At 42.2% G+C, this 19,203-nt stretch overlaps 1 protein-coding gene across 10 annotated transcripts in view; it reads left to right on the top strand.

Annotated features, from left to right (window-relative positions):
- The window catches only part of LOC105683200 (neural cell adhesion molecule 2-like), a 248,404-nt gene that overhangs the window by 180,230 nt on the left and 48,971 nt on the right, over positions 1-19,203 (top strand). For 8 of the 10 annotated variants that reach the window (XR_007280044.1, XR_007280045.1, XM_048660028.1 and 5 more), the window contains one exon: positions 17,057-17,150. Coding sequence is in view for 8 of the 10 variants with exons in the window: in XM_048660028.1 (XP_048515985.1) it covers positions 17,057-17,150 (94 nt within the window). In the remaining 2 variants the exon portion in view is untranslated. Of the gene's footprint in view, positions 1-10,212; positions 10,274-10,345; positions 10,729-17,056; positions 17,151-19,203 lie in introns of those variants that run through there. The other 2 variants (XM_048660031.1, XM_048660027.1) reach the window with 2 other exon arrangements.

Genomic DNA, 19,203 nt, shown 5'->3' with positions numbered 1-19,203 from the left:
TTCATATCGTTCGCGGTATACAGCCTTGCCGATTACCCACATTCCGGCGTAGAATTAGCGAAAGCGTATTTAGCGACCATTTTCGATGTTTTATTTTATTCCCTTCGTTTTCTTTCTGTTGTTTTTTTTTTTTTTTCTTATTATTATTCTTTTTAATCACTCACTGAATTAAACCTCGCTAGTCGAGTTCCTCTCGCTAACGATACGGTAGAAAAATAATACAAAACAAGAACAACAAACGATCTATACTCACCCCACCTCATTCCTCCGTCCGCCCACATCGAAAAAAATACGCAACAAATATTTTCTCGTTTGTTCCGGAGGGGGATTTTCGGGAAGCCAACCGTTTCGTCCCTAATCACCGCGCGATACAGCAACGATCTTCGCCGAGTCTCCCTTACACCGTATCGCAAGGGATATCCATTTATGGCTTCGTTATTTGCAACAATTTTGTCCAATTCTCGCCCGGATCGAGGTCTCGGTTTTACAGGTCGAAGCAACCTTCGACTAGCTGTCCCTGTACGATTCGATTCGTCTGGTTGGAAATTTTCTCAATTATATTCATTGCGAAATCGTTAATACGGCATACGGAAGAGGAGTCGATCAACGGCTTTGCTCATAAGGTTCGAAATTCCGATGAATAGTCAATTTGCCCTACAGCTGCGACGGTAGGTCCATTCAATTCGGTGAGACGACTCGCGGAGGTCGGAGGCAAACGCTTGGGTCATCGTCTTAATGGGTCTGCACTTCGTTCAACGTTGCCAAGTGACACGGGTTGGCATACCCCGTAGAGGAGGAGACTCTAAGAAATCCCTCGAAGTCATATCTCTACTCGATCGTCGATGGAAACAAGAGAAATCGTGTACCTGCGGGGGTAAAAAATCTGTTTCAATGTTTTGATTAAAAAAAAAAAAAGAAAAAAAAGCAAAGGAGAGAACAAAACCACCGTATCGAAATGCAGACGAAACGAGGTTTTCAAGCTTGGAAATGGATGGCATGAAAAAAGTGCAATGACTCCGCATTACGTGCTCGAAGACGGGTCCGTTTTTTTCCGGAAAGTCTCATTGAGTCACAATTTGGAATGGTGAAGTCAACGTAGTCGCGATTCCCTCAACTTGCATGAGATTGTACACACAGGGCGATTCGAGTATAAGGAAGAGGAAGATATAAGGGTCGTAGATCTCTTCGCCTGCGACGCGCCGCGTCGCGCGACTAGACAACCAGGATAGTAGACAGTCCTTAAACAAAGCACTTCAATCTAGCCACGATGGCCCATTATTGTAAAGCCCTTGTACGTCGTATTATCCTCCGTTGGTCGTTTCTATTTTTTTCTTTATTTTTTACCTTCCGTCTTTTATCTTTGTGTTCCTCTTCTCTCCCCTCATGCGGTATTCTCTTCTTATACGATCTATACGGTACGACGTTCTTTTCTCTTTCTGTTCCCTGCCCCTCTGAGCCTTTTGTTTTTTTATTATTATCATTACCGTTATTTTTATTTCTTTTTTCATCGCGTATTTTTCTGTTTTTTTTGTTTTTCCGCGCTACCAGCACCGACACCGCCGAGTCTCGTCTCACCCCCTCCCCCCCGTTTCCATTTCCACGCGTCGAGTGCCGCGATATATCAATCTTCTACGCGGGCGGCACAGATAGTCGGGGAGGATTTCGGATCCCATTTGTTTAATTGTCAGCGGACCTGAGTAATGAGAATCTCCAAAAGTCCAGGCTTGTTAAATCCAGTTGTTCAATGTCCGACGCCCTCGACGTATCATCTTCCCTCGTCACGTATTCGAGGGTAATGCGGAGAATAATACAAGTCTTCCAACATTCATAAAACCTTTCTACGAATACTTACCCCAACTAAATATTATTCGACCGAGTCCCCCGAATGTTTGATTGTTCCGTTCAACAATTCGGTCCATGTTAAAGTGGACGGCCCCAGAAGTCGAACTGCCCCAGAAAGTTTCGTTTGGTGTTCCGACATTTTCAAATAGCCAAAAGGGCAAGTCGGGTGGGCGGGCGAAATGGATCCACTATGAAATGCTCTTCGATTTCCCAACCAGCGAACGTGAACTACGAACACGTATAGGCGGTTAAATTTTTCCCAAATATCCTTTTCATTTTTCATCACAGAGAAATATATGAACTGCAATAGCGTGAATGGAAAAAAAAAAGATACAGAAAAATACATTCGCAGGGGGCAAAAGAACTGATTGCCGCACACGGGGAACCCCAATGAAAAAGCGTTCGACGATAAAAATGGGAGAGCAGGAGGGAGAAAAGGGGGGAGAGAAAATGGTGAAAAAAACAATTTTTTCATATCAGTCATCAATTACCGGATCACCTCCCCTGTGAAATCGTAAAACTTTTATTCGAACCTTTATTTTTTACCTTTTTTCTTTTATCATTTTCATTTTCATTTTCATTTTCACTGCTTCCGAGTAACTTTCTAGATAATCGAGTGGGTCCGTTAATCTCCCCGTTGTATATCTACCATATGGATGAATATCTTTACTACCGGTTCTCTATTACCTTGTAACGTGTACTACCCAATCCATATTTTCGTGCAAAATTATTTTTTACCGTTAAGTCGCTCGCCAACTTCAGCCTTGTTAGTATATGAAATGCGGGCATAAATATTTTCTGTTTCAGAATCTTATCGTCAACTTCACGATTATAATGAATTTTTAATACAATAATCGATTTTCCTTTTTTTTTCTTTTGTACCATAATTGATGTTTCACCAAACTGAAATCGATGAAGCTGCAAAATGAAATGATATCATCAAACTTTGATAACATGATTCATTTTGTTATCGTTGAATTTTTCAAACAGTTTTTGTAACTGAGAAAGAAACAAGAAATATGTACATGCAGAAAAACTTATCTCTGCGGGACATAATTTTTTTTCCTTTCTCGTTTTTCATCACTTATGGAATATAAATTGGTCTAGATACTATAATTTGATACCAACGGGTTGTATTATTATTATTATCATGATTGTGATTATTGTTATAATAATAATAATTATTATTTACGACCTTTTTTTGTGAAAAACCACGCAGCGAGTTTCGCGGGACCCTGCAAGGATGTTCTGTGTCTGCGGACTTGAAATTCAACATGTCAAGCGACAACGTCGTTATCTCGAGGGATGCTAACCCCCTTCTCTTTATGTCCTCTACCCTCAACACCCGGCCGTTTATTCGCTATTGCAAAACGGGTCGTTGTCTTTTATCACGACCGGGACAACGTACGTAGTGCTGAAATATTTAAGTCTTTCGAACGACGAACTTGCTTGTCTGTCTTTTCGAATTCATCCGGAACTCCTCGAGGTATTCGCAGTGGTGTAATATACCGATGACGCGCGTCTTTCACTCACAAGTTGGTTCGTCAAGTTTGCGTCACTCAGTCGAATGGCATGCATTCGATATAGGTAGGTACCCTCGAAAACCACCGGCAGCCCCCATTTCGATGTATGCTCGGAATACATTATCGCCTTTCTATATTATAATGTGTGTTTGTTCTTTTTGCTTTTTGCGGTGTGTCTTTTATTTTTTTTTTCTCTCTCTCTTACAACCCTGCTCCATCATCCATAGGTTCTTTGTTTTCGTCAGATTTTTTTTCACCAGTTCGCTTAGCCATTAAGAACTTTGATGCCAGGCAAGCACATCAATCTTCTTGGGTGGATGAATATAGAAGGCGGCTTATATCGGAGTGAACACATGCTTGTGAGAATTTGCGAGGAAATTTTTTTTCCTTCAAATTCAGATTCCATACTTGTCTCGTATAGTGCCTACGCTTCGTGGAAATCATTTTCAGAAAATCCACATCGAAACTATGATTCGTTGAGGAAACCGAAGCGTCTAAAAAAAGCTTACGATTCAAACTCGGTATTAATGTCAGGCATCGAAGATGGCAAATCTCACACGATCCGGTTATAAGGAAGTGGGACATGTTAACGTAGTAGCTGCCAACGACGAAAAATTCTCAACATGGTCGTACGATGACCTGGATGGATTTTAATGGTTTTTTCGTAGATCGATACAAAATGGTTAGAAAAAAAAAAAAAAAAAAAAAAAAACAGAGAGAAAGCTCATTTTGAAATCCGAATGAAAAATGTAGGTGTCGAAGAACCGTAGGCAACTTTTGTTTTAGTAAAAATTCATGCCTTTCAAAACGAAGTTTTGGAAAAGGAATATAATGACGGGCCATTTTATGCGAACCCGACCAAGTCCACACGGCAACTGTTCAATAATTTTCACAGGAAGAGAATAGCGGCAGCTGATGGGCGTTGGTGGTTCTGAACGAAAGGCAGTCGCGTTTTCTGAACGCTCGTCGGCCGAGCTAGGATCCATAAAAATTGAACTCTATTTCCCTCATCATCGTGGCGTTTCAAACGTTGCATCTCGGAAGAATTTTTTTTCATCGCAAGCGGTAAACCCAGTAATGCGATACCTATAGAGCGTATTAATATATAAATCGATAATCGTCTATGGTATGCATGTCTATTAAGCCAATTCTGAACACCCTACCGTGAAAGCTTATCACGTTCGACACTAGACCAAATAATTGAAGCAAACAAAAGAGTTGAGCATAACGATTGATATTATTGCATGTATCTGGTTTCCACTCTGCCGTTCGAATGACCGCATAAATCGTATATAGGTACGTACGGATATACGTAATTCAACGAAAAATAGATTATAATACATATATGCATTCGTGTTATGTTAGATTCTCTTTAGCATGATGTGATCATAGTTTCGCTGAATGCGCCAAATTGTTCATCGTTAGTTTGCCCATGTGCCGTGTGCATCACTTCCATCATCGAGCATGAGCTTGTACCGTTGAGGGATTTCGAAGAATGGTATTTACATTTGAAGTGTGATCCAAGGTCATCGGACAATGGACAATGTTTGGAGGTCGACGAGCTCACGCTAAATGGCCGGTCCCCTCTACGGTAAAAGCACATGTTGATCGCAACCCAAAAATTCTGATACTCCGATATTTTTCATATCCAAACGCATTGCAGGGGGTTTTTGTGATCGGTGTTAATGAATTTTAGGTTGCCGATTATGAACTCGAGATCAGAATTCTCGAATCTTGACTTTGTGAGTATGGTCTAGGATGCACAGGTAACGGAAAGATCTGTCCAATCATTTGGTAATGGAAATCATTTGGATGCTCTTCCACTATTTTATTCTATGACAGCCATTGGTGTCAATTAGTACTACCTTGGAGCATTTCGGCTTATAATATTCCTGAATAGCAATCATATAGCAAAAAAGCGTGCCAATTCCGCGAAATGCTCATGATTCGGGAGATTTTTCATCAAACATTCAGCTCTACAGTGCTTTACAGCTCCCCTAGCAGTGAATAGTAGTCTCGGGGTCGTCTCGTACTTTTTAATAATGTACGTATGTACTTGGCGCAAGACTCTGCCGAGTCTCTTTTTCTTGGTGCGATCGATGGGTAACTCAAAACTGTGGATTTCGGCTTTTGCTACATGGTATACAGGTGGAGTATATGATATTACGTATGTACCTACTCATCCTCCATAAATTCTCAACTCGTTTCGTTCAGTTCTCGGAGATTCTCGCGAGCAGAGATTCCGTCGTACAGTTTCTGACAGGCATTAAGCTAAGTGACACGGGTGAACCGATGGGTCTGAAAATTTTTTCAGTCTAATACGTAAGCACGCGACGGCGGAGGTGTCGGTGCGCAGGTGTGCCAACCCCGAATCGAGGGGTTCGAAGAGTTTATGTGGATCTTGGAAATCATTGGAGGCCATAAAAGCAAACGCTGATGTATCGTGAGCAGTATTGATGGTGTCTCAGGGTTCTCGTGTTCGAGATACGAGGACTAGGAAATTTTCCGAAGCGGTATCGCGTTATTGCGATTTTCTTTTGGAAAAACTTTAGTTATGGAATGTTGAAGAAAAAAAAAAAAAAAAAATGGCTGGATGACTGAAATAGTTTTCGAAAATACAAGTTCCTCTATTTCGCACGATAGAAATTTCTATATGAGGAATCGGTTTTAATTTTTTTAATCGAAACACAAAGATTAAGAAATCAGAAACTTGGGAACATTTACTATTTTCTATCTGTCCCACGCAATATGTAAATAACGTCACTGTAAATTCGTCACGGCTGGCAACATAATTGAAATTGCAATCTCCAACGAACCTTATATACCTGGCGAACGGGATATTCTTTGCGAAAGGTCGAAAAGAAAAACGGATTTCTGAGAGCTCGCTAATGGCTTTTCAACTTGCTGCACTGGAGAGCGTATGGAAATGCTGCAGTTTAATTTATATTTAAATTGTTATAAACCCGATAAGAGACGTTCTGTGTCTTCAATCATCGGAAAATTATATCACCTATACGTTCGTAGTTAGCTTTGAAAATCAATCATCCCGTTCCATTAACGTGAACTCCGCTTTTTTAATATCTTTTTCAATATCTATACGTGTATGTTTTCGTTTTTGTTTTTTTTTTTCTCTATTTTTCACTTCTGACAGATGTTTTAATAACAGAAAGAGCAGTGAAAATTGTTGAAGTTTTTTTTTATTTATGAGCTGATCGTCGAATAAAATCGAGAAAATTGTATTGATCCAACACCTACGGTCGCGGGAGACCGCGGATGCAACGAGAATGAAAAACAAGGGAGGGAAAATATATTCTGGAGGTTCGGAATGAGCGCCGATACGCGCGCTGGAACTACGTACACATGTATATCTGTATATGTATCTCGTGTATATATACGTAACCTGCACGTAGGTACGTACGTACGTATAGTCATATGAAAAACACACGGGGGTTCAGCACGGGACAGCCGGAGTGGCTAGGCATCGTTAAAATTATTTTTGCGCTCTAATGATTCTAATGACCACTCGTTGTTGGCTGACCTCAAATTCACGCCCGTATCGCACGCCAGCTTGAACCTACAAACTATAGTGAAACGGCGTTTCATACTCGCTCAGCTATAACAGTTTCGAGTGTGCCAGAAACGATAATTGGAATGGTTTTTTACGCGTAGGGTGTAAGTATACCTATGGACGATGAAAATCGCGAGTGAACCCGGTAAGCTGATTTGAAATACGGGTAACAATGACAAGTCGACGTACCTTAAGACTGTCATTTGAAACCGAAATATTTCTTCGAAACAATCAGTTGATGGGAAAAAAGTTTCGACGATTTTCTCAAAAACACTGCGTGATTTTGCTGTAATTATTTTGCGAAATTTACCGAAAATTTAAACAAGGACGTTTTAGTGTATTTGATGGTATGATTTTACTGTTTGTTTTGGAGAAAAAAAAATTGTTCCACTTTTTCGTTCATCATATTTTTAAACTGATCGCCAATATGGGAACGGAAAACGGTCGGCCCTTCTCAAAATTGAAATTCACTGGCGAAATTTTCAATTCCAATACCGACATAAGGGAGGAGGGGGTTTGATTGTTAAGGTATATGTAGAAACGGATGTACACACATACAATAGGGTGAACATCCGCCCATCGATTCCTCCTCTCTCGCGGACGGCTTTACCTGCACGGCAGATTTCGCGTGGTTTTTTACATAAATATTAGACATAAAATCTATGCAAACATGAGGCAAAGGCTCGATTCGTGATTACGGTCGCGATCAAAGGCTGATATTTTGTTTAATCAATAATCCAGAACTATTCGCCATCATGCGCGCGGAACGTTTCCGACAATTCTCACGATTCTCACTTTACGTGTCACCAGAGCCGGAGCTTGTCGGTTCTTTTTGAATTTTGAGGTGAGCTCGAAAGATTTTCATTCACCCGACCTCCCCGCTCCCCGCTTCTCGCTCTTGCTCTAGACAGGGTTTTCGGAGAATGGGGGGGGAAAAAGTAGGTTTGTTTTGAAAATACTTTGGAAAAGTCGCCAGCTATCTTGAGATTGAGACATTTCTTTGCGAAAACCATCAGCAAAGGATCTTTTCTTTTTTTCATTACTTTCGTTTGTCTTTTTGCTCCCTCCTCCCCTCCCCCCCCTCGCCCGCCCCTCCTTCTGCCCTAAAAGCTGGTTCATGACAATTCGAGAAAATGTACACCGCTAATTAAAAGTTTTCAGCTCGCTAATGGCAATTACTTTCGACCTGCGAGAATCAGCTAGCTCGTTGCGCCCGAAAAGAAATGGATGCCATGAGTGCTCTAGGTCTCTTTGTGTCGCGGTGAAAACTTTTTTGAAGCTCACTACGCTTACAATCTCAAACGGAGTTTTTCATTGTAGTGAAAGAAATTAAAATCATAATTGCGGAGTGGCTAACGATGAATGCCGTCAGCTCTATTCAAAGTAAAAGCTTTCGACAGGAGCATTTAAACGAGAGACATCCGGTTTAAATTTCCGCCGCACGAAGAAGCGAGCAATGAACTTTATCATTGGCAATGTTATTTTATCTTGTACGATCTAGACTATTTTTGTTGGTATTTCAGGATGGGGGTTATTCACACACGTTCCACAATTGTTTGGTTCTTCTTACTTTACTATTCGTACCTACGATCTTATTTCATTTTATGCGACTAATATTTATGCGATTTTTTTTGTTTTTTGTTCTCTATTTTCAATCACGGTATACACGCAGATAATTGTTCAAATAGTCGCTTCGTTCGATTGATTCCTCAACAACAAGTTCTTTTTATTTCTCATTGTCAGTTAGGTAGTTTTTAAATATGCACACCAGGTATAGAAATCACGAAATATCGGGCTCAAAATTTCGCGTACGAATGGAATAGCGAATAGCGTTATTTCGCGAATACACGACACGCGATTGAATATTGCTCGCGATTAGTTTGCGCTGCTTTTTCCGATCCCCTTCTGAAAACTGGAAATCCGTTTCACTCGTGCAGGCAAAACCCTCAAAGGGATTGAGCAGCGATAGTAATCTTTGGATTTCACCTGACGCTTGTACACTCGACGAAAATTCACTGTGTACGTCCTTGCGGATAAAAATGTGAGGAAAAAAGAGATAAAAGAGGAAATAACCCTGATTGAACTCGCGGTACAAATCTCCCGCGGGTTAGGCCTCTACGCCGCACCCCCGTCCACCGGATTTCTGCCGGCGGCACCGCGTATAACATACGGGTTACGCGTTGTACGAGGTGTCCTATTTTAATGTTTACAGTTGAGTTAACAGTCCGATAACTCGCGAACTAACATTCCCTTCGCACAAATATTGTTCTTCGGATTTCGGATCGAGCTGATATTCGGAAGACCGCGTATAGTCGCGTGAAAAAACGAGAAGAATTTTGTCGGGTTTCATCCCATCCAAAAATCGAAAACGGAACTGTTCGAGAGACTTTCTTCAGCAATAAATAGTCCTACGCCCTACCCATGGCATGGGGAAACTTGAGTTTATTTGAATGGTGAAAAAATCGTGGATTTCGAGAAATATTTGACGACCTATAAAACTTTCGTTGCGCACTAGTTTCTTTCGTAATTTAGAATTTTTGTACACGATTATTCCTACGATTTTCGTTATGTCCTGCGCAAACGGACTGACGTATGAGAATGACGAACCGTCTGTTACGATCTCGCGATCGGTGGAGGGGGCTAGCCATGTGTACACGCGTGTACGTAGATGGAACGTGAAAATTGTATACAGTATATCGTAACGTACGTGATTTCGAGGGGCAGATTAGAGAAGAGTATTTACACACGTCGACAAAGTTATCAGGCATACGTATGCGTAGGTATAGTTTAATCATTCTGATGCTTCACTACCGACTGCTGCCGTAGGTTCTATAGATCGGACACCCGTATCTTTGGCCGGATTAAACGTATCACCCTCGATTATTACGCATTCCCATTTTCAAGGACTAGCCCCTGCATTAGGTCGCTATGATCGAGCGCGATTGTGATTCACCGGGATCCGACGGCGTGTATACATATACGTATGTGTATAAGCACACGTCATGTAGCATGATCGAAACACAAAAGAATCGCGATATCGGATTTGATCTGCTCTTCAAATATTCACCGTACGAATAACGCGCATTGGTTCGCATTTATACGATGTAATGCACGTAATCCGAAAACACGTCGAGTCTTCCGAAGAGGGGAAGAATCGTGTTGAACGTAGAAAATCTGAATGGAAACATGGTTCGAGTATCGCGCCTGAAATGAACGCTCGGACACGGTGGGAATGAGGTAGCGAGGATTCTCGCGGATAAAAATAAAAGGAAAGATGAGAATTCGCGTAGCGATTTGTTTCGAGTTGGAATAACGTACGCACGCGGCGGAGAACTCTCGGGTAAATTTGATTTTGACCCTGGCCATAATGGTCGGACCCTCGTTTCTTCGATCCCGCTAGGCCGTCGCGTACCCGGACGTTGGACGACCGGGCGTATACGTATACGTATACGACCGTGCAGGATTTATCCCCGCGTAGAGTTAGCGACAGCAGCAGATGTCAGGCTACGAAAGATGGGGGAGTCGTGTCTATTAGAAAGGCCTCTCTCTCTCTCTCGAGTTTTATTACCTTGCTGATAACGGACGTGGAGAAGTTTTACTCCAGACGGTGCCCGTGACTCATCGCAGTTTTCCCCGTGCGGGGAGGAAGACGCGAGATTTTACCCAGCGATCTGACCGATGCAAGTGGTCGGTACGCCGGACGACGACCTTGACGCCGAGAACGACGCGAGGGATGAGACACATTGTACTCGTTCGTACGTACGGGACTCTTATATCCGCCTACGTTTCCTCCCCGTAAGCGATCCGATGAAATTCTCTTTTATTTCCTTACCCGCACTCGGATCTTGCTCGAGAGACTTTTCACGCCAGATCGACAACTTTTGGATTATCACCGATTCTCTTCCAGCGTGAAAGCTCCGGGTGTGAAACACTCGCGCAATTCTTTACGATACATATTTCGACGCGTGTCATGAAAAAATGGAGGTAAATTGTTCAAATTGAGAAACAACGAATCGTATCGCGAATCGACGCCACATTACACGTATTTGCATCGTTTGCAACGTGGCTTGGGTGCAGATACATATCGGTGCGCAAAGTGGACACCTATATGTACGTATATACGAACACCTGCCGCTGTACCCTCAAAGGTGTGTACAAACGACCCTAGTTTATTCGGTGCTTGCATCAGCCGGTGTTTGAGTGTGTGTGTGTGCGTGTGTGTGGACTCGGGACTTCTGACCCTAAAACTCTCTTCAAAGTCGTGAAACGCAAGAGTCCGTGAATACGGGGTGAATTATATCCCTCTGAGCCAAACGTATTATATATATAGCCGCAACACAACAAGTTGCCTTTTTCGAAAGATCCGCTCTCCGGACGCCCACGCGCGACCATACTACAACGCCGACACGTCTCCGCAGAAGAGTTTTGCTAATCCCAGTCCCAACGGGAGTGGCACCACTTTTTATAACTGACTAAAAATGACAGCTTCCTTTTTTTTATTTTATTTTATTTTATTTTATTTATTTTTTTTTTTTTTCACAACAATTTTCTTCTCTCACCATCCTGCCAACGGGATAAAATTGCCCGGGGACCCCGCGCGTTGCCGAGCGATCAACACGCGCGTTATTATATCTACTTACACTCGACGTGTGTATTGAACGTACCTATATGTATACGTGCACTGACAAGATGAGAGCCGATAACTAACTTATTAAGGTTCAAATCATATCACGGATATTCGAAAGCACTGGTTCGGAATAGACCGGAATGAAATGTCACCCCCTGTTTGGTCTTTGCCACCGGAAATCCACCATAAATAATTCATTCGACGTGTTATTCCTTCGGACCTCCACACGAAATACCTTGTACTATGCACTTTGTCATCCTCTCCCTCAATGTTGGCTAACCCCATAGCTAAACTATCGACAAAACAGACGGGAAAAATCTCGGAATTTTCGAAGACTGTAGTTCTGAACAAGGTTCAATTTCCTTCGACATAATTCGCACCTTTTTCAATGTATAGTTCCGCTCCTGCTGCAGCATCGCGAGTACCTCTCTAGACTTACGTAGGTATACTCATTCGTTTGGTTCGATACCGCAGATTACAGACGACTCTATTGATTTTTCCGAATTTCGGAAGCGATTGTACCACATCTTGAAAACATTCGGATTGAAACTCGGTGTGTATTTCGCACGTAGGCACGCAACCCTCGCCAAACCGTACGAGTTTGAAATTCTGGGCGTTAAACACCCAAAAAAGCGCCAACTTGTACCGGCTGTTACACGCTGAACATGTCGAGCCTCTAACTCTGGATAATGAAAAATTTTCTACCCATTTCTCTGCACTGCTACGCTATGCAGACTTCACGCCTCATACTTGAATAGCCTTATTGTATACTTGGTTCTTTTATCTACCGAAGTTAAAATTTTCAGCCCCAGCTGGTAATACATGCGACCATCCAACAACGAGTGAGATTTGTATCCAACGTATAATTTTCTGAATTATTAAGTCGTCGTAGACGTCGTTCATAGCAATAGGGTTCTCATGTTTGCGAAAATTATGTAACAATAGTATTTATGTCGAACCAGAGCTTTGTTTTCGTAGTAGGAACAACAATCCGAGTAGCTCAAGTTGTTTAGACGGATAGGCAGGTAGGTATTAGGTAGGTAGGTAGGTAGGTAGATAGGTAGATAGGTAGATAGGTAGATAGTTAGGTAAGGCTGGGTACGTATACTCTAATTGCAATCAGCGCAACAACTTGATAGTCGCCTTCATTGTCTCCTTACCACAAACGAGGGGAAGTGGCGTCGGTACAACGCGCAACGGGCCCGGGATAAAGTGGGCGAGGGGGGGGGGGGGGGGCCTTCGCGGCATGATTCGCAAATTCATGCAAATACCCCATCGTCGAATCCAGGGAGCTTCTCCCAAGTCCCGCATGAATATTCGTGTACCCCGCGATTTATCCAACAGATAAAGTAGTCAGCGGTGACTCGCGAAGGTCGGAGTACGGGACGAGTAGGAAAGTGGAAGAACACCCCGTAACCTCCGCCAACAACACCTTCAACCCTCCGTCCACAACCCCGAGATTCTCCTAACCGCCGAGTAGCTACACTGTCGTGCGCACGCTAAAAACCAGAAGGGAAACCATCAACATAGGGCAGATACGGGTCTACAAGACCGACGCGACGTTGATCTACGCCATGGTGTCCTACCGTTGGGCTTAAATATTTTAAACTTACACGCCGCCGGATTTATTAAAACAAATGGAAAGCACCACTCCAGCTGGCGACCCTCGGACCACGCGATAATAGACATGCGATGACCTGAACGGAACGAAAACTGGTACGCCGATTTTTTATGCTGACCCATTAAAGATATACCTGTATGGGTCATTCGGCGTCGACGACGATTCGAGGAGGGCGTCACTCGCGCAGTTTCTCTTTGTTTCAATTCTCGTTTTTTCTTCTCCACTTCCAAACGTTTGCAAGTGACGGTAGCACTATAGAGAGACGTTCGAAATGAACGGAGAAATTTTTATTTTTTAGTATTTTTGAGTCGCCGCTACTACTTGGAAAAAGAAAAATCCAAATAAAAAAGAATTTAACGATAAAAAAAACTCATCGAGTTGGCACGAAATGCCCTATACGGATAATCCGATGAGACTCGGTCATTTTTTTTTTTTTGTGAGACCAAACGAATCGACTGCGAATGGAAGTTACTTTGGGCACGGATACTGGAACTAACCTACTTTCCCGTATACATCGGCTACGACCCATTTGAAAAATCACGATTATGCAAAGTTGATTCAATGATATTTATTTCCCACCTTTTGTTTCATTCCATTACCTCATACCGCGATTGTTTGTCCGACTAAAATACGTTTCTCGTTGAAATAGTTTTCACTTTATCTTCTTTTCAACTTTATTTCAACGTATACCGATTCAAAACGCAAACGACTTTTACCCCGTCCCGTTGACCGTTAACGAGTATCACTACTTCCTCTTAGCAACACCGTTAAAGTTCAGCCTTAGCAACGGAATCTTTGAGAAAGGGAGAAAAAAAACAGGCAAAGAGCCTGTTATCGTAATTTACATCTAAAGGATATTTTCCAAGCTCAGGCATAAGGTTGATTACAATCCCGAGTGTTCTATGAAAAGATAGATAAGATAAAATAAAGAAGAGAAAAAAAGAGGAGAAGATTAATGAAAAATAGAGGATAATTTTGCCAGCGGTGCGATCAACATCGAAGCGCGCATCATCGATCCCGCTCGAACTCGCCTGGTCTCATACCCATTCATATACATGTACAGGTCGACGAAATCAGGCATATTTCCTCTGCAGTCTAACCAAGAATGGCCTAGAGCATCGAATCACGATTCCCAGGGTAGCAATTTGTCGAGCAAACATCAGAGGATAGCTGCGGCAGAACACACTCGCTCGTAGGTTGCAATTTCACGAGATCGCGTCAATCGGATGCTGTCGTGGATCGGTGGTGCTTGCAAAATTACGAACGTTATTCGAACTTAGTAACGGCACGGGAATCACCGCGAATCGACCGAAATAACTCTCTTCTCCTACTTAAATCTGTCGCTAGACGAGGAGGTCAATTTGCCATAAATCTTGTAAATTGTTCGCCGAGCGTGGCCTAGGGCAGCGTGCAGCAGCGGTTATATTGCAAAACTGCCATCCTGATTTACCCTCGCTCTACAATGTACAATTGTGTGTACACCGCGATCTATCCTATGACGTGACTTCCCGCAAGAGGACGGGGAACCCTTGTTTATAAGTATAGCGGTAGGCGGTCCTCCTATTCCTCCGTGGCTGTCTCTGCAGTCGGCTGTGTCGATGTAATTGGTAATTCATGGCTAGATTTTTATAGAGAGAACTATACCGAGTGGTGATCTTCTCCGATTCTACCGTGGACAATAAGGAAAAAGACAATGAAACGAAAGACCTGCAACTGTCCGTAGACACGCGATTTTCCGCTGTACCGGGCATCCGATATAGCGGCCGTTTTAAAGCGAACTTTTCGACGTTTATTTGCATAATCCGCGCTTTATTTGCATCTGATGTCGATATTTTTACTCGCGTGTTATTTAGTTTTACGGTTAATCGGATCGATCGGCGATATCCCTGCATACTATGGGACAGCGAAAGATCCCTATAGCGTTATGCTTGGACGACCTAACTGTTTGATACCAAATCCGGATTATAATCCCCTCGTAATTGTTACATCACTAACGGTGCACATGATTTCGGACACCAAAGCCTTGCGTTGACAATTTCGCTACATCCCCTTTCACTTTTCTTTCTCTCTCGATTTCCCCCCCGGGACTTTGACGTTTGAATGTAATCAGTTTTTCGTCTGCGTCTAAAATTGCGTGACTCTGTGGAAAAAAAAATAAATAAATAAAAAAATAAAAACGTATCCTAATCGTGAACTATATCCACCATTTTGCCTTTTTACAGCTATACGTACATTCTCTTTGAGGGTAATTTTTCATTTACGATAATCGTCGAGGTATGGTCTCTTTTCGAATGGAATTGCCGGCCAACCCCATTGATTGTTATTTTTTGCGCAGAGAAAAATTGACGATTTTTATCAAACGTAGAGTTAATGAGGCGTTCGCATTCGAATTTTTTTTGCGTATCATAATCAACCGAATACATTGAATTCTCCGGACAATATCGATATCCACTTTTTACAAATGACCGAATATCGACCGTAGGTTCTAATTGTACTAATGAAACAGACGGGACATATTTCTCAAATTGAATTCCGTTTTATCTGGAGAAAAATACTCGGCGCGAGAATCCGTCCTCTTCCGTACCGTCGAATATCATTCGCCCATTCTCCAAGGGTGGTATAAATCGTGAAATTGTGTCGAATTAATCAAGTTGCTATTTATATTTATTTATTTCTTTTTTTCTTCCCCCTACGTCGTTACGCGACGTGATCACCGCAGGTGTAGAACCGTCGCGATTGCCGAAGGACCGCTGCGCAATTTTAATCGTTGCGTACGTGCTCAGCAGCGGAGAGATGCCCATGTGTCGTGTACAGTTCCAAGATGGATGACCGGACGACGTGGTAATTGCAGCTAGAGGCGCAGCGTAATTGTTATTTGGTTAATTGAGCATGTGTGCGAGCGTCGGCTACTTGACCAACGTGGATAGGTGAAACCGTGAAAATCCTATACCCGTACACGTATGTGTACCTATACCTGATGGTCTGCGGCGTGTACTCCCAATTATTGAAATCGAATTATCGTTAGCTCCGAACAAGGCTGGCGAAGGATTTCGTGAGAGAGAAAGGCTTAATTAGTATCGTCAACACGGTACAAATTTCTAAGGGGTTAACAGCTTTTCATTTGGATCAAACAGGCTCAAAGTTTGCTACCCTTTATCTCGCGAACAACACTCGAATGTATAGTATCTCACTCTTCGCTCATACATCGTCGACGTCTTTTTCGTTGAAAAAAAAATATTGTGGCGACATGATTTCCACTTTTCGAGAGGAATACGAAACTCGGAATTTCGGCGATTCGCGAACTCGATAGCTATTCGCTAATATAAAATACCTCCGAGACAATACACGAGGCTTGCTCAGTTTCAATTTACTTTTCAGAGCGTCGCTCGCTTTCGAACTAATTAATTACTCGAGAAATCTTTGCTCAAACTTTCGCAGGCAAACAAATCTCCATGTACCAAATCATAAGCGTGACTCGTTTCGTTCGGGGAGTGATTATACGGATATTATGCATCGTCAAATGGAAATTGAAACGTTGCAAATATTGAAGCAAGTCACAAAAATCTGTCTTTCCCATATGGAGTCATCTCTCAATTTTGCTACGAACGGAGAAATTTTATCATTATGCGTTGAATTTCTTCCGACGAATTTAATATCCAGATATTTGAATCCGAATCAACCAGTTTCTCTGTAGAGTTTAAATATTTGCGCATAATAAAATTTAATGTTTGAATTAGTTTAACGACCTCAGCACGTTCCACCGAACATGGTGATTTTGTTGATAAAAATATAAAAAGTTCTTCGAGTTCATTGTCGCACAAATTTTGAAAATTCATCTTCCAGTAACTGTTCAACTTACATTCCATATGTTTCAGGTGAAACGATTGCGCAATGAAGACCTGAGCGAATCCACGATGAGAAGGTTTATATTGATCCTGCTCGCGTCACGATTCCTGATGCACACAACAGGTATGTGCTCTGTTATGTTATATTTTCGAAGCTCTTTTCTCATGCCTCCATTCCCTGTAGCGTTCATCATGGTAATAGCCTATTTCTTCATTGGCCGCATAACGTGTCAACACCGTGTTTAGAAAATCAAAGAAATCTTTGAAGCGTTAACACCGCGGCCAGTTTATACGGTGGGAGTTACGAATCGCTTGTACGATATGTACGTATGCATTATAGTCATCAATGGAAATCGATCGTGAGCGATTCGGCGGTGTCGGAACGTCCTGCAATTTGCCAAATCCATTGGGTTCAGACGGGCTTCGATGCCGCGCCTTTTCGCACGCCAGAATATTATCCGGCAATACGCGAACATTCAGGGTAACAGGTTTATCGAGGCTAATTGGCGATTGGATGGCCTCCCCCGTGTGTAGAGGTCTATCCAATCAGCGACCTCGAATCTTCGGCCTGGACTAGAATCCGAAACAGTTGTGTATCACTGTACCGTATACCCACGTGTACGTGTATAGGTGCACACCCTGTATACAAGTATTGAACACAAGAAAGGTGAAGTTAAGGGAGAGGAATTACAAGAAAGCAAAGGTGAAGCCCTGGAAGAGCTTTCTACTTGCTTCGGAAATTGATTGGCGACATGTGCCGCTTACAAAGTGCCTACGTAGGTAACCACCTCGCGTAAAGCTTAAGCTAAATCGCGTTTCGTCTTCGTGATTTTCCTGTTCTTATAGCTTATTCTGGACAAGCCACTATTTTCGGATCTTACATTCAATTTTCGTTTTATTATACGTCAGTCAAGCTGTAAGCATGCGTTAGGGGGTGGCTCGAAAAATTCTTGATGGAAATCTTGATGGATTTTGGCGTTTCAAAATCGCTCGATAAAAAGCCTGCATTCTATGGAATTTGATTTTTTTTTTTTTTTTTCAATTTAAAAAAACATTCCATTGACAGTGTCGAGTTTCTTCGCCATCATATCGATCACTAAGTATGTTGTCTTTTCAACTGTTTGGAATTTTTGGTATCGATTTCGTTGAATTTTTGCAATTTTTGCATTTCGAACCAAGGCTAGAATTGTATTGCGCATACATGTAAGACGCTCCCGGGAACGTACGTGTTATATTCGTTTCGAGTCGGTGGCCTTTCTACCTTCCGCGAAAAATGAAAATAGTGATATTATACCTGTAGGAGGGAAAATTCCTGGATCAGTCGGAGATTGAAATGCCTGAGACCGTTCGAGTTCCTTTCACTTTTCTTTGACATTCTGATTTGAACTTTGAACGTATCATCGGTGATCTTTTGAAAGTCAAAGTGGTGCGATACCGAGTTTTGGACAAGATCTAGACAAGCTCAATTTGCGCCATTTCGTTCTATGTGTATAACCCTGAGTAAAAAATTCCAGCCGGGTAGGGATAAAAAAAGAACTCTCTCAAAGTTGAATAAATTCGACTGTCACTACTTTGACTTTCAAAATGTCATTTTACACTTTGATAAATTTTTCTCCACCTTTTTTCCATCCCTTTTTTTTTTCCCCCCCCCCAGAACTGAAATTCGATATTAGGGTCACAGAATCCCAATTCCGCCCACCGTGTATCGCCTCGCTATACCTCCGTAAAACTTTTGGAGACTTCGAACCTGGTTCACGTTGCTTGAAATAAAAGACAAGAAAACAGGAGTAAAGTAATTGCAAAAGAAACATGGTGGTTGCTGTATTGAGAGAAAATTGTACGTTGCAAACGATGGAGATGATGGGGTCGGAAATGAGACAATTGAATTCGCTTTCAACCTGCAGGCCAACCTCGATCCATGTAGTTGTACATATGCCTACTCTGTACATGTATCTAGTAAATACATAGCTTCATGTACCCACCTAATATCGAGAGGTATGTATATCGATGCGCACGCGTGTACTTTGTATACCCAATACAGGGTGTTCCATTCGACTCGACCATATCTGGAATATTACCGTAAATTCTTAACCATCGAGGAAATGTTCATAAAGTGATAAGCTCGCTTCAAAGGGTCTGAAACGGTGGTAGAAACTTCTTCTTTTTTTTTTTAAAGG

Source organism: Athalia rosae, chromosome 1 (assembly GCF_917208135.1).
Source record: "Athalia rosae chromosome 1, iyAthRosa1.1, whole genome shotgun sequence".
NCBI lineage: Eukaryota > Metazoa > Arthropoda > Insecta > Hymenoptera > Athaliidae > Athalia > Athalia rosae.
Note: the sequence above shows the minus strand (reverse complement) of the source record. Positions and strands in the feature narration are given on the sequence as shown.